This window comes from Merops nubicus, unplaced genomic scaffold, assembly GCF_000691845.1.
Source record: "Merops nubicus isolate BGI_N331 unplaced genomic scaffold, ASM69184v1 scaffold4478, whole genome shotgun sequence".
NCBI classification, from domain to species: domain Eukaryota; kingdom Metazoa; phylum Chordata; class Aves; order Coraciiformes; family Meropidae; genus Merops; species Merops nubicus.
In genome coordinates this window covers 190,754-203,956 of record NW_008623646.1, presented here as the reverse complement: position 1 = coordinate 203,956, position 13,203 = coordinate 190,754, and the positions used below count along the sequence as shown (strand labels likewise).

The 13,203-nt window shown below is 35.0% G+C and overlaps 1 protein-coding gene across 1 annotated transcript in view; it reads left to right on the top strand.

The window, feature by feature from the left end:
- Positions 1-13,203, top strand: part of SNTG2 (syntrophin, gamma 2) — a gene marked incomplete at its 5' end in the record, with an annotated part of 96,713 nt that overhangs the window by 72,074 nt on the left and 11,436 nt on the right. The window contains 1 exon segment of the mRNA XM_008945144.1: positions 9,775-9,867. Coding sequence (XP_008943392.1) covers positions 9,775-9,867 — 93 coding nt within the window.

The window sequence follows — 13,203 nt, the reverse complement described above, 5'->3', positions numbered from 1 at the left end:
CTGTAATTCAGTGACTGATCTTGGCAGACAAATAAACCCTGGAAAGAAAAATATAATATATATTTTTTTGAGGACAGGGACATGAATGCATTGTGCTAAGGGAAATGTTATCAGTAAAATTAATGTTCCTGGAAATATACAAATTGCACCTGTGAATAATATACATTAAAAGTAATAATTAATAATTTCATTGATGTTGTAATAATGTTTCACATAAATGCATGTCACATGAACATTATTGGAAATCCAAAACCCATTTATAATTAGCAACTTCTGTTGTTAATTATAATGATTTTTTTTGCTTTTTGTATACATTTTTAACATTTACTTGTTTCTCTAAGAGTTAAAAACAAACCATTCTCCATAGTGAGTTTCTTGATGTTGAATTTGTAAGCCAGACTGGGTCATTGTAGCTCAGAATTGTTTGCTGATTATCTCTGTTCCTGGATAAAAGTAATTAATTATTTGGAGTGATTGTGCATATAGAGCTGGAGCTTTGTTTCTGTAGGATACCCATAGGAAGCTTTTAATTTTCTTTCCACAAATACTGTGCTGCTATAACACCATGGCTGAAATTTCTAAAAAAAAAAAAAAGAAAGAATAGTGAAAACAAATGCAATTAATATTTTTTTTTATCGTTTTGTAAGCAACAGTTAATTAGTTTTCCATATTGATGAGTACAGCTGATCTCTGCTTTCATCTGTGAGCTTAAGCAGTGTTCCACACTTAGAAAAGATGGCAGATATGGGAGTAAGATGCTTTATAGTACATTTGGTTCACCATCTTCCTGCTCTGGTCTTCAACATTTCCCTCTATAAACTGTATGTTCTTTGGGATGGTCTAGATGAAATGCCTGAGGAGTCTACAACCACATTACTGATGATTAAAAAAACAGCCAACCGGCTAACCAATAAAAACGTTATCATTTTGAAGACGTGGTTTCCACAGTATCCTTTCCTCAGCTTTGTATCTCCTTCCCTTTTTCCTTGATGGACTACCTCTGATTAAATGTCTGGTTACTTTTTTTATGTCCTCTAATCTGTCCATCCTTTTAATTTCCTTGTAATATCTTCTCATAGATTTAAATAGCTCATCAGTTTTAATTAATTTTTAATACATTCATAAAATTCTCATCTGAGAAAGATTAAGTTGTTTTCCATTAAACATACATTGTTTATTGCACCAATCCCTTCAGAATCCATACTGCTGGCAGGTTTTTGGTTTTCACCTCTGTTTTTTCTAGTAAAAATTTATTATTTTAAAGAGTTTTTTTATAAAATTTATCCATGTAATACTTCTCTCTTAATCCTCCTTTTCAGCTCAGGAAATAATCTATGCAGTCTCCTCATTCCTACAACCACTTGTTGTTTATTGTTATTTAATTTTACCTGCAAATTTCTGTTAAAGATCCTCTGAAAGGTTTCACTAGAACTAATTGAAAACATACAGAAGTGAATAGGTTGCTGCCAACTGATTTCAGTAACTTCTCCAGGAAAGCAGTATTTTCTTATCATCTCCCTTTAAAAGCATCCTGGTGACTATATTTTATAAGATATCAGTATAGTAGTGACTGTATGCATACATACTACTTCCTAACCTGTCATAAGCAGTAATCTGTTTATAATGTGAAAAGTAATGCGTAGATTTCAAATCACCTACTTGTTTCTATGATGCATAAAATCACTTTTAACAATGAGACGTCAAAAAGAAAGAAATGCACAAAAGTGCACTGCTATTTTTAAAGCCAAAATTAAATGGATAAATAGTTCCAGTATTCTGAGGAGCTCCAGAAAAAGCCAGAATTAATGCAAGTATTTGGGCTTTTATTCTCAGTCCACTAGGTATAACAATAAACTCCTCATGATTTCAAAATCAGGAGCCGGCTGGAGAAATTCTTAACATAAAAGTTCAAATGTCTTCTAAGCAAATTTTTGCCACTGAATGTCAATGCATATTTTACTAACATTCCTTTATATACGCTTCAACTTGAGTGTTCAGCAAGCTAGTGAGAATGTGAATAGTGATGTGTGCTGGTCCATGATGTGTGTCCTTGTGTTCCCACTGTATGGTGGCCAAGCTGCAAGGAAGTGTGGAAACAGACCCATCTGAAACTATTTTTAGTGTGGAAGGTACAAGTCCAGTTGAAGATTTTGGATTTAGAGAAAACTTAAGAGTTTGTGACATTGAAATCCAGGGAGCCTAAAAGAAGTTTCATTCCTGGGTCTCCTTCCTTTAACATTACACAAAAGGTGTTTTCTGGTCATCTCCAATGGCATTTTTAATTGATCTTTCTACAACTCAGGTTCGAGGTAACCAGAACAGATCTTAGAGACTGTCTGCACTTGGACTTGAGCAAAGATTAGGTAACTTTCCATTCATCTTCCTATCACTGCTGAACTAACTCTTCCAGCTACCTAATTTCTGAGATATTCAGAAGGCTTTGGTTGTCTCAGTGACTTGGTGAACACACTCATTGTTTCTAGGCAACTTTGGGAATTAAGTAATGTTTGAGAAATGGGATTCCAAATCACCCTGAGACTGAACAAACAAAGTCAATCTAAAGAAACAAATCTAACAGAAATGAGGCAGTCTGAATAAGAAGTACTTGTCATTTCTAGCTTGTGAATCTTAATAATTCTTCATGGTAAACTGAGGGGATCAGGAAAACAGTGTTGGTTGATCACAGTGTAGTCCTTGTGAGCTCCAAATAATATAAAATGCAAAAAGGTTTAATACAGCTGGCAACACTATGTTGCATGATGATGACAAAGCATATAGGAAAACAGAAGTATATATAGGAATCCCTTAAAAAATGGAAACACCACCATATATGCTGATTTCAGAACTGATTTCTGCAACAAACAAGTAAGCAAAGTGAATATACTCCATAAATTCAGGTGAGATATTAAATAGCAGTTAGATTAAATTGGATGTATAGGGTCATTACAAGATAATAATTATTTTCTTACCAGAAGCACTCAGTTCAATTACACAATTAAGTTTTAGATTTTTTTCATTATGTACAGAAAACCTATTACATAAGATAATGTGACAAGAAAATTCTTTAGAAATGCTGTTAAATCCTCCTTCATTTCCACTGATATAAAAAACTCACTATTCTCTAGCCCAAAGAAAGGTGCTGAGAACCATACAGATTAATTGTAAATACATTTGTAAAAGCAATTAATGGTTCAGCAATTCAGATACCAGGTAAGGATCAAGTAATGCATCTACTGTAATTTTTGAAAAAACAAGAGAATATACAAGCTATTGAACAAAATCTTGTTTAAGTACTCTGTATTTCAAACATGATTAATATAAAGTGTTGATTTCCATGAAGCTGCACCAGTATTTCTAAAAATAGTACGTTCTTAAAATTACAAATTATTCACATTGAAAGGGTAAATCCAAAGGCATATATGTATTTACTTATTTATAAATACAATTATTTAAATAACAGCTATGTGGTGTGAATCTAGTTTTATTATTATTTTCCAGAGGATCTTACAGACTTAAGTAAGGATGAAACTAGTAAGCTTTCAGGTAGTTACTCATGGAATTTCAAATTTATAGAGCAATATTACATTAGAATATCAATATTTTATGTTTTGAAAAGTTGGTCTTGCTATTATTCTTCACCTTTTATTCTTTTATAAAAATCACATAGAAAAACAAAATCCTAGTCCAAGTATCATTGATTCAGAACTGAATTGTTTACTCAGCAATGTCTCTTGTTGACATTTCTAATTAAGATTTTTCAGCTGCAAAATTCCAGATTTTGTAGACCACCAGGGGAAAAAAAAAAAGCTTTATTATATGATAACAAACTGTATCTAAAGGAAGTTGGTGCCTTTGCTAAAGTAAATCAGTAGAGTTCCACTAAGATGAATGGTGCCAGCTTCATTACTATGATTGCTACTGAGAATCTACCTCAGGCATGTGAAAAATATTTGGGACAATCTGCCTGTAGGAAACTGTTAAAGGTTCAGGTTTCTGTTTTATCTTGCTTTTCTTTATGGAAAAAAGTTGCTACAAAACCACCAAGCTGTTGCTCAGGCACAGAGATGAGGACACACAGTTCCTGATGCAAGCCAAGGCCGAAAAATACCCTTTGAAATTTCACTGCTAGATGACCTCTTCTAAGCTGCTTGACCTTTGATTTTGTCCTCATACCTGTATTTCCCTTATTACCTTTTCCTACAACCAATTTGAGCCCTAGTCTTGCCTGTTGAGAGAGGAGGTAGCCAGTACTGTTTTCTTCTGTCAGGTTTACATGAGCCATAGGTTCGTATTAGAAGGAGGATGCTGTGGCTCTAAGTAGGCATCCAGAACTGCATTATCTGCTCATCTTGCTGAGTAATAGCTGAAACTACAATGGTTCAGGAGAAATTAGTTAACCTATCAGTCTTCCTATAGAACATAATTCCCTGCAGAGGAACATTTGCTTCAGGCTACATGTGCATGTAGCCCTAGTCTCTCTGCGGTAGGGTTTTAATGCTCAATCACAGTTAGGCTGATGTTTTCCAAAAAGGCAACCTGTCTAATGAGAGCTCTACTAAGAAAACCACTTTTTCAGTTAGCTGCTATGATGTCACAAGCATTACAAATTGATTAAATCAGATAGATACTTATTTCAGTTAGAACAGCTGTTGTGTGGCAGGAATTTTACGTGTGAGTGTGGTTCAGATTGTAATCACCAGATTACAGCACCATCTTTTACAAGAGAATGTACTTACACTAATACCCAATCTAGTATGTAAAGCAAAGAGTCATTTCAGGGCATTAGACAAAATTCCTTCGATTGCAGCAACTGCAGATCTTGAAAGAACTTACAATATTTTAAATCAGATATGTTTTGTTTCAGTAAAGGTGGTTTTAATTGTATCTAACAATAGTTATCACAGTTGTGTAAACTTTTCATGAATTCATTAAAGGTATGGCCAAATGAGTGGGTTTGCCACATTTTTTAAGTGGTATTCATTCATTCACTTTCACAGAAATTATTTCATGGATCCTTTTGTACAGTTATCTGGAACAGGAATACACACGGGTTTCAGAACTCTGTTCTGGATGACATTTGTGAAAACTTGTGCTTTTGATGAATGTCAGATTTCGTTGTCATTTCATTTTCACATATGTAATGTGGATTCAGAGTGAGAATGCTTTCAGGGAACTTTTAGTCTTCTGAAAGTTCTGCTTTTTTAAAGTTATATAATATTAAATATATTATCCTAAAATAAAACCTGGAATTTTTAAATTTGAGAAAGACAAAGTATGTACATTTTCAGTTCAACTGTTCTGGAATTTCGGAGAGCTTAAAAAGCACTTCCATTTAGCACAAGTAATTCTACATGAAAAGACTGTGGAAGATTTTGCAGACTGTTTTCAGAATTAAGGGATTTAATTTTGTATTCCTGCTAGTACACTCTCTGTATTTGGGCCAAGACACATTTCTCAGTACAACCATAATGACTCTAGGTGCTCTTATTACCATCTCCGCATCCTCCTTCTTGACCTAGTCAGTCCCATATTAAGGCTATTTACCAAACTGTATGTTTTGGTAAATACATTTGATGCATTAAGAAACCTTACTACCATCACACCTGTATGATTTAATAGCTTGTAAAATCCTACTGTATGAAGTTTTAATGCAAGAATCAATGTTCCAAACTGTCTGTTGTTGGTATAACCTTTTATTCATTATCCTCAGTGTATTTTCAATGCTGTTGTGCATTATTTTATTCCTAATGCATAATATAGAGCACATAATTTAGGTCCTTCATTTGTTTCAGGCATTTAAGTTCCTCTAACAAGTCCTACAAACTTCCTCCCAGATTTTACAAATACCCACACTGATAGAAAGAATGAAAAAAAAATGTTAAATGTAATATGAGGTGGGATTTGGTCTCAGTATCAGTGATATTTGGATGATGTCAAAATTTTATAAATTCATATTGGCAGCCCTGGAGTATTGTTAATGTTTGAAATGTTGACCAGTAATTGATTTCTAGGGAAAACTCTTAAAATTAAACTTAATTTTTATGTTAATCTGCAGTTCAATGGAGAATGACAAACAAATCACTTCATATACATTTAGTCCATTATAATTTCACTCTCGTCCTCATCTGTATACAATTAACTTTCTTAAGTCTTTGTAAGCTAGTGGACTTTGTTGAAAAGTCAGTTCCTTTATTAGGGAAGAGTGCTAAGCTTTGTAATTTTTTTTTTTTTTTTTTTTTTACATTAGATAACAACAGACAAATCTTGAATAGCTCAAAAGAGCTTTACCATTGACTTTAATAGATTTTGGGGTCATCACTAAATTAAACATGTTAAATGCATGAAGTATTGTTATCAGTTTGTATCTATATTCATTGATAGTTAACTATAGAAAAGACCAGAACCAGATGGTGATGCCTGTTTTATAATATATGAAGTGGGTACTGTTTTTACTGGACAAATAAAACTGTATTCTTACCAGTTGTATTATTTTACATGTAAAAGTGATGACCTGTCTCTGGAAAACAATATTCAAAAAATATATTCATTGGACTAATAAAATAATGTTAATTTAATTTTAATGGAAATACTCCCTTGTGCTAAGAAAAATCAAAGTTTTATTAAGATTTTAGCATCTAGTGTATTGGTCACTGGCATATTATTTACACACAGAGGCATAGCACATATTTTAACATAAAGTTAGTAATATGAATATAGTGTCCAATATGTGTACTGTAGACATATCAATATAATTCTTCCTCAAATGCTTTTCTGTCTGGTTATTTTTATAATTTATTTATAAAGTATATGTTGAATTCCATAACACGAGTGTAGTGAGAAATGGTGTCTGTGTCCACATCACATGTAACAAACCTTTACAGCCCATCTTAGAGCAAATGTGTGCATACAGCTATGAAGTAGTTGACAGAGGAGCAGGGGAAATGTGTAGTTTAAGCAGTAAAGTGTAGTGGTACTTCTTCTTTCCAATTGCTTTTTGGAAAATAAACAAGGAAAAACATGTATGTGCCAAATTTGTATTCAGAATAGAGCACCTGTATTTATTTCTGTATTTTGGCTGGTCAAAAGCACTAGAACACCTGCTCAACAGAACATCACTGAGTCCAGATGAGTTTTTATATTGTGTATTAATGCCATTGTTGAAGCAAAAGTGAGGTCTTTCTTCATGCAAGACGACAATTAACCACAGAGTAGCCAGGCATCAAATCAGTTTTTGAAGCTGTAAGCTTGATGAGGCATTAGGAACAACAGCACTAGAGTGATAAAAGTCAGCTCCATTAAAAGGAGTATACGCTATGTAATCCTTCTGTGTTCAGTTCAGGTATAGCTATATGATTGGATAATATTTTAATTCATATCTTAAGGTTTATAACCTGATCTCGTCTAGAATCATAGAATCATAGAATCATAAAATCATAGGGGTTGGAAGGGACCTCGAAAGATCATCTAGTCCAACCCCCCTGCCAGAGCAGAACCACCCAGAGTACATCTCTACCTCTGCTTATAGTTCCCAAGTGTTTCGTGATACGCTATTATTAGGCCTAAGCACAGAAAATTCTCATTTCCTCTTGGTAAGGAAGATATTTTATACAACCTGTTTTATTCCTCCCTGTTGCTTAAACTGTGAGCTCTCAAGCTGTCTAATATGTAGTGCTCTTTTATTTTCTGCAGAATTGACTAAAAGATAGCTAAGCTTACATGTCTTCTATAAGCTTCCAAATAAGTAACAGTTGTGGATAACCGGAGGCGATGGCCCAAGTGCAAGTGTGCAAGGAAGCTTATTCCAAAGGCGGGAATGAAGAGGTGTAGTGCTCTGTGCTAGTACTAAAGAGTGGAGATGGGGGTCCTCACCACAGAGCTGTCTGAGAACCTGTTCAAAGCCATTGAGGAAATGCCACAGGGAGGCTTTTAAATTTATACAGCAAAACAGACTAATTCTGTTGTAAAGAAAATACTATTAATGTATTTTTTAAGTATAAACCTTATATATCTTTTTGTAATGTTTATCACAGTGAAAATGCAGCATATTCTGTTTGTCTGTAGTATTTGTCTGCAAATACTTTCCAAACCAGTTCCACTATTTGCAAGTATTGAATATTTGTAAAATACTCCAGGCTGATTATTTGTGCATAGTTCATTTTGGTAGTCACCATTTGTGGCTGAGCAATCAGATGCTTAATACGTTTTTAAAATTGCTTTGCTGAGTCAGAGCTCAGCTAGTATAACATTTTTAATTGGAAAATAATGAACACTAAGTTATGACTGGCACTTAATGCCACCTCATAATTACTGAATAAAATTTAGGGATATTTAAATGTCATTCTAATTGAATATCAATCACTGAAATCTTTTTAAATGCCAAATAATATGATCTTTGAACACCAATGAGCAAAATAATTTATTCAGAAGTAATATACATCTCTGTCATTGTTGAGCTGATTATAATACTAATCTGTACTAATAAATTAATTTCATTCCCAGCCCTTTCAAAATTCTTTATAAAATGTCATATCTCTAACTCAGAAATGCTTATTTTAATATAACTCTAAATATTTTTATTAATAGTGTAATGAGGAAACCTTTAGAATTACTAAATGCAGAAGTTTTAGATCATGCTAAAAATCTTTTTTAAAAATGTTAAAATGACAGTTTTCAGTTTAAGGAAGTTTATTAATGCTTTCAATCTCCTCTAGACCATTCTTGTGTTAAAATCACCTTTTAGAACTTAAAAAAAAAATTGTATAAAGAAATGTCTAAGCGTGAGTTAACATAGTGGTTTATGAAATGTCAGTGAGACGTGAGAGCATAAATTAATGCTCTCTTGTAAGAAAAAAAAAAAGGGTATCAATTTAAAACTGGCTGGTAAGGAAAGGTTGGAGGCAAGATCTGTTCTCTACCAATGCTGAAGGCAATGAAGTTTTTGCCATTAACTGTGAGTGGTGATTGTCAGGAAGCTGTTTCATGTTACATCACCAGCAGAAGCTTTCTCATGTGCTTTTGGAATCCATCATATATCCAAGTTAACTGGCCTTAAAAACAGATACAAAGAAGAATATTAATTGACTTTTACTGTAAATCTTATTCAGAAGTTTAAGCAGAACTTCTGAGTTTTGTTAATAAAACTGATCTTCTTTTCTAACCTGGACAGTGATCAAAGAATTGGTATATATAGCACTGACTAGCAAGTATCAGCACTAACTACTGAGTGATAATTATTAGTTCTTCTTAAATTATGTTAACTAATAGTAATTAATATATGGTTACAATGGGACGTCACCCAAGTTTACAAATTAAATAATGTCGCAAAAGGAAAAAGTCTACAGTTTAAATAAGACAGAGAGGTCAGGTAGACAGCTTGTTCATAATGAGACTGCAGTGACTAAACATTTAGGTTCTGTTACCTGTGCGTTTGCTGGGAATGATGTCAGAAGCCATCAGGTCATGTCAGGTTTAAGCAGTTTTCCAAAAGCTTGAAATAGTCAGATTTGGCTTTGATTGTTCTGTTTTGCCTTTTGTAAAGGATGGTTTCCAAGAGTATGGTATTTACTTTGTAGAGTAGACCCCCAGTTAATATTTAGCTGACAGATCTCATGCTGACTTATTTTTTACAATATTAAAATGTAATGATATAAAGCAATACCAGTTTGCCTGCTGAGTATCTTCCTACACAAAAAAAAAAATCCTGCATAAAATACTATTTTTAAATAATAAATTATGATTATGGTTGTTCTTTCAAAGTCATACTTTTTTTTCCAGTCTAAAACATATTTATGCAGTTGGCAAGGGGATGCTCTATGTTTCACCATCGACTTTGCTCTGGGATTTACCTGTTTCGACAGTAAAACAAAGGTAAGAGGAAAAAGAAAAAACATAATTCTGTTTTATTTTACTGTTAATGAAGTTATAAGTAATGATAATTTTTTTCTATTGATGTCAAGTATTTCTTCCTCAACTATACTTTTATTTTTATAGAACTACTGAAACATGGTCTTCAAACTGAAAGGATTTTTTAGATATACATCTTTAAAAAATAAAATATATATTTAAAAAATCCAATTAGTCATTCTGAGTTAAGAGGAAATACACTGAATTTTGAAATATTAACACATGATCTAATTTTTGTGTGTTGGTATTTTGCGGGTTTGGGGCCAAAATGCACAAGTGTATTGAAATCTTTGTGCAAATAAATCATGACCAAGGTCACTGTTATTTGAAGACATATACTAATTGCATTCAGTGTGTTATCCTATGAGGTAGAATAAACTTTCAGGAAATATGTTTGCATACCTTTCTCTGCCATAGGTGATACTGCATTCTGAAGTTGTGCTTTTTGCACAGTTGTACACATTCTGCACATCACCACAAATTAACTATAGAAAGTAATATCATTAGTTCAGACTACAGAAAAATAGGGGGTTTAAATGTGAAGACTGATTTGGTGTACTCCCACATTTAAAATGATAAATTTCTCTGTTGAGAGGACGTTGAGCCACGGTGCATACCTTCAGTATTGATAAGGAGGATGACTTAAGTCAACATTTGGTACTTACCTAAGGAGAAATAGAGTATCATAAGATAGATTGATTCTGTTGTCAAACAGTAAAAATTCTGGAGAGCTCAAGTACATTTATTGTTCATCTGTGTGAGAGATGGATATGTCCTTTGCATCCTTAAGCTTTAGCAATGTAGTAATGGGTGGCTGCAATAATTCATCTTACTTCCCAGAACTGTCAGCTGGATTTGATTGTGTTGCCCTATAATCAAAGCTTTTTCAGAATATTTTATACCAATGCTGAATAGATTGTTGAAGTGATTAAGCAATTAACAGTTCATTAGGGACACAGAAATGTTGCTGATTTTTTTTTTTCCTCAAGATAATGAGTTTCAAAGTAAAGTCACCTACTGATGCAAAGAATGCTCTTACAGCCTAGAAGGCCAGTTCCACATCTTCACTATGATTCTAAGCCTGGGTCTCAAATTTTGGGCAACCAGCTCTTATACTCATTAAAAACTGCTCTTTTTTGCAGTATGGAAAGAATATAAAAGGGGCCTTTGTATTAAAAATGACAAAATAAGACAAGCAAGAACTTTTGCTTATGAGTGCTGGTGGATTGACACTGGCTGGGTGCTAGATGCCCACCAAAGCTGCTCTGTCACTCCTTTCCTCAGCTGGACAAGGGGATAAAAGTACAAAAAAAGTCTCATGGGTTGAGATAAGTACAGGGAGGTCATTCACCAATGACTGTCATGGGCAAAACAGACTCAACTTGGGGAAATTAGTTTAATTTATTACCAATTATATCAGAGCAGAGTAATTAGAAATAAAAAAAAATCTTAAAACACTTTCCTTTCTTCCTGGGCTCAGCTTCATTCCTGATTTTCTCTACCTCCTCCCCCTGAAGGACAGAAGGACAAAAGGACAAGGAATGGGAGTTGTGGTCAGTTCATCACGTTTTCTCAGCTACTCCTTCCCTCTCAAGGAGAGGACTCCTCACGCACTTTCCCTGCTCCAGCGTGGGGTCCCTCCCACGTGAGACAGTCCTCCATGAACTTCTCCAGTGTGGGTTCTTCCCACAGGCTACAGTGCTTCCTGAACTAGTCCAGCCTGGGTCCTTTCCACGGGGTACAGTCCTTCAGGAACAGACTGCTCCAGTGTGGATTCCTTGCGGGACACAAGTCCTGCCAGCAAACCTGCACTAGCTTGGGCTCCTCTCTCCATGGGTCCACAGGTCCTGACAGGATCCTGCTCCAGTGCAGGCTTCCTACAGGGTCACAGCCTCCTTTGTGCAACCACTTGCTCCTTTGTGCAACCACTTGCTCCAGCGTGGGGTCCTCCACAGGCTGCAGGTGAATATCTGCTCCGCCGCTAAGCTCCATTGGCTGCAGGGGGACAGCCTGCCTCACCACCATCTTCACCTCGGGCTGCAGAGGAGTCTCTGCTGCAGCACCTGCAGCACATCTTCACCCTCCTTCTTCCCTCACCTTGGTGTCTACAGAGTTGGTTTTCTCACATATTCTCAATCCTCTGTCTGGATGATTTTCCACCCTAGTTAGGTTTTTTATTTCCCATTGTGAAATATGTTATCCCAGAGGTGCTATCACTGTCACTAATTGACTCAGCTTTGGCCAGCGGTGGGTCCGTCTGGGAGCCAGCTGCCATTGGATTTGTCAGACTTGGGGAAGGCTTCTAGCAGCTTCTCATAGAAGTTACCCCTATAGTCCTCCCACTACCAAAACCTTGCCACAGAAATCCAACACAAGGTGTTTAAGTGGCTTTTAGAAATCTAGAAAAGTTTTAAGAGTTTCCTAAACTTATTTGAAATAATTACTTCATTTCCTACATGTTCTGTTCCAGGGTCATCATGGGCTTAACTCATTCAGCATTTGCCGTTTTGGACCCATCACAGAGATACTCTTGTGGCCCGTAGCTGCTTTATATCTGATCATAGAGATTCTTTTTATCTTGTTAGCTTGATTGGTTCATCTTCCCCATCTTGTGTCTCCAGCTGCTCATCCAAGATAAAAGGATCCCAAAGTGTGCATTTTCTTCCACCTTCCAGAGACATCTACTTCTTTTCAACTCAGTGTCAACTGTTGAGAGAGATGATGACTCCAGCAATGCCTTTTATTGCTAAATTGTTCCTGAGTTCTTTTTTAATCTCCACCATAGCGGTTATATTATATAGTGAACATTCATCTATCCTATTTAGATTCAAACTCATTTAAGCTTTGAATACTTTTCAGGTGGTCTAATTAGGCCCTCTGGACCCAGTTAAAATCTGTTCATGAATGTAAAGTTTAAGCACCATCACAATGCTGTAGCATAGTTGGGTTTTTCTTAGCTGTTATATTTGCCCAAGAAGTCAACGACGTTCATGTTTGCAAAGAACCGGGAGATGGAATCAGGCTTCTTGTGTCTTCTGTAAACACATTTTTTTTATAGGGAATTCCCTTTCAAGCTATGAGCAGGGTTCTGAAGACCATTGGTAGCACTTGTCTACATGAAAAAAAAATATTTTGTGATGAAGTATGTTGAAAAATGGACCTCAGCAAAGTTGTTTTTTTTTTTTCTGTGTGTGCTTTGAAATAGCCTTCAAAGTATTTAAATTGTGTTTTATCAACAGCATCCAAGGAGTGAATCATGTTTTGACATCTGCACAGAATTTTCATTAAGATTGTAGGCAT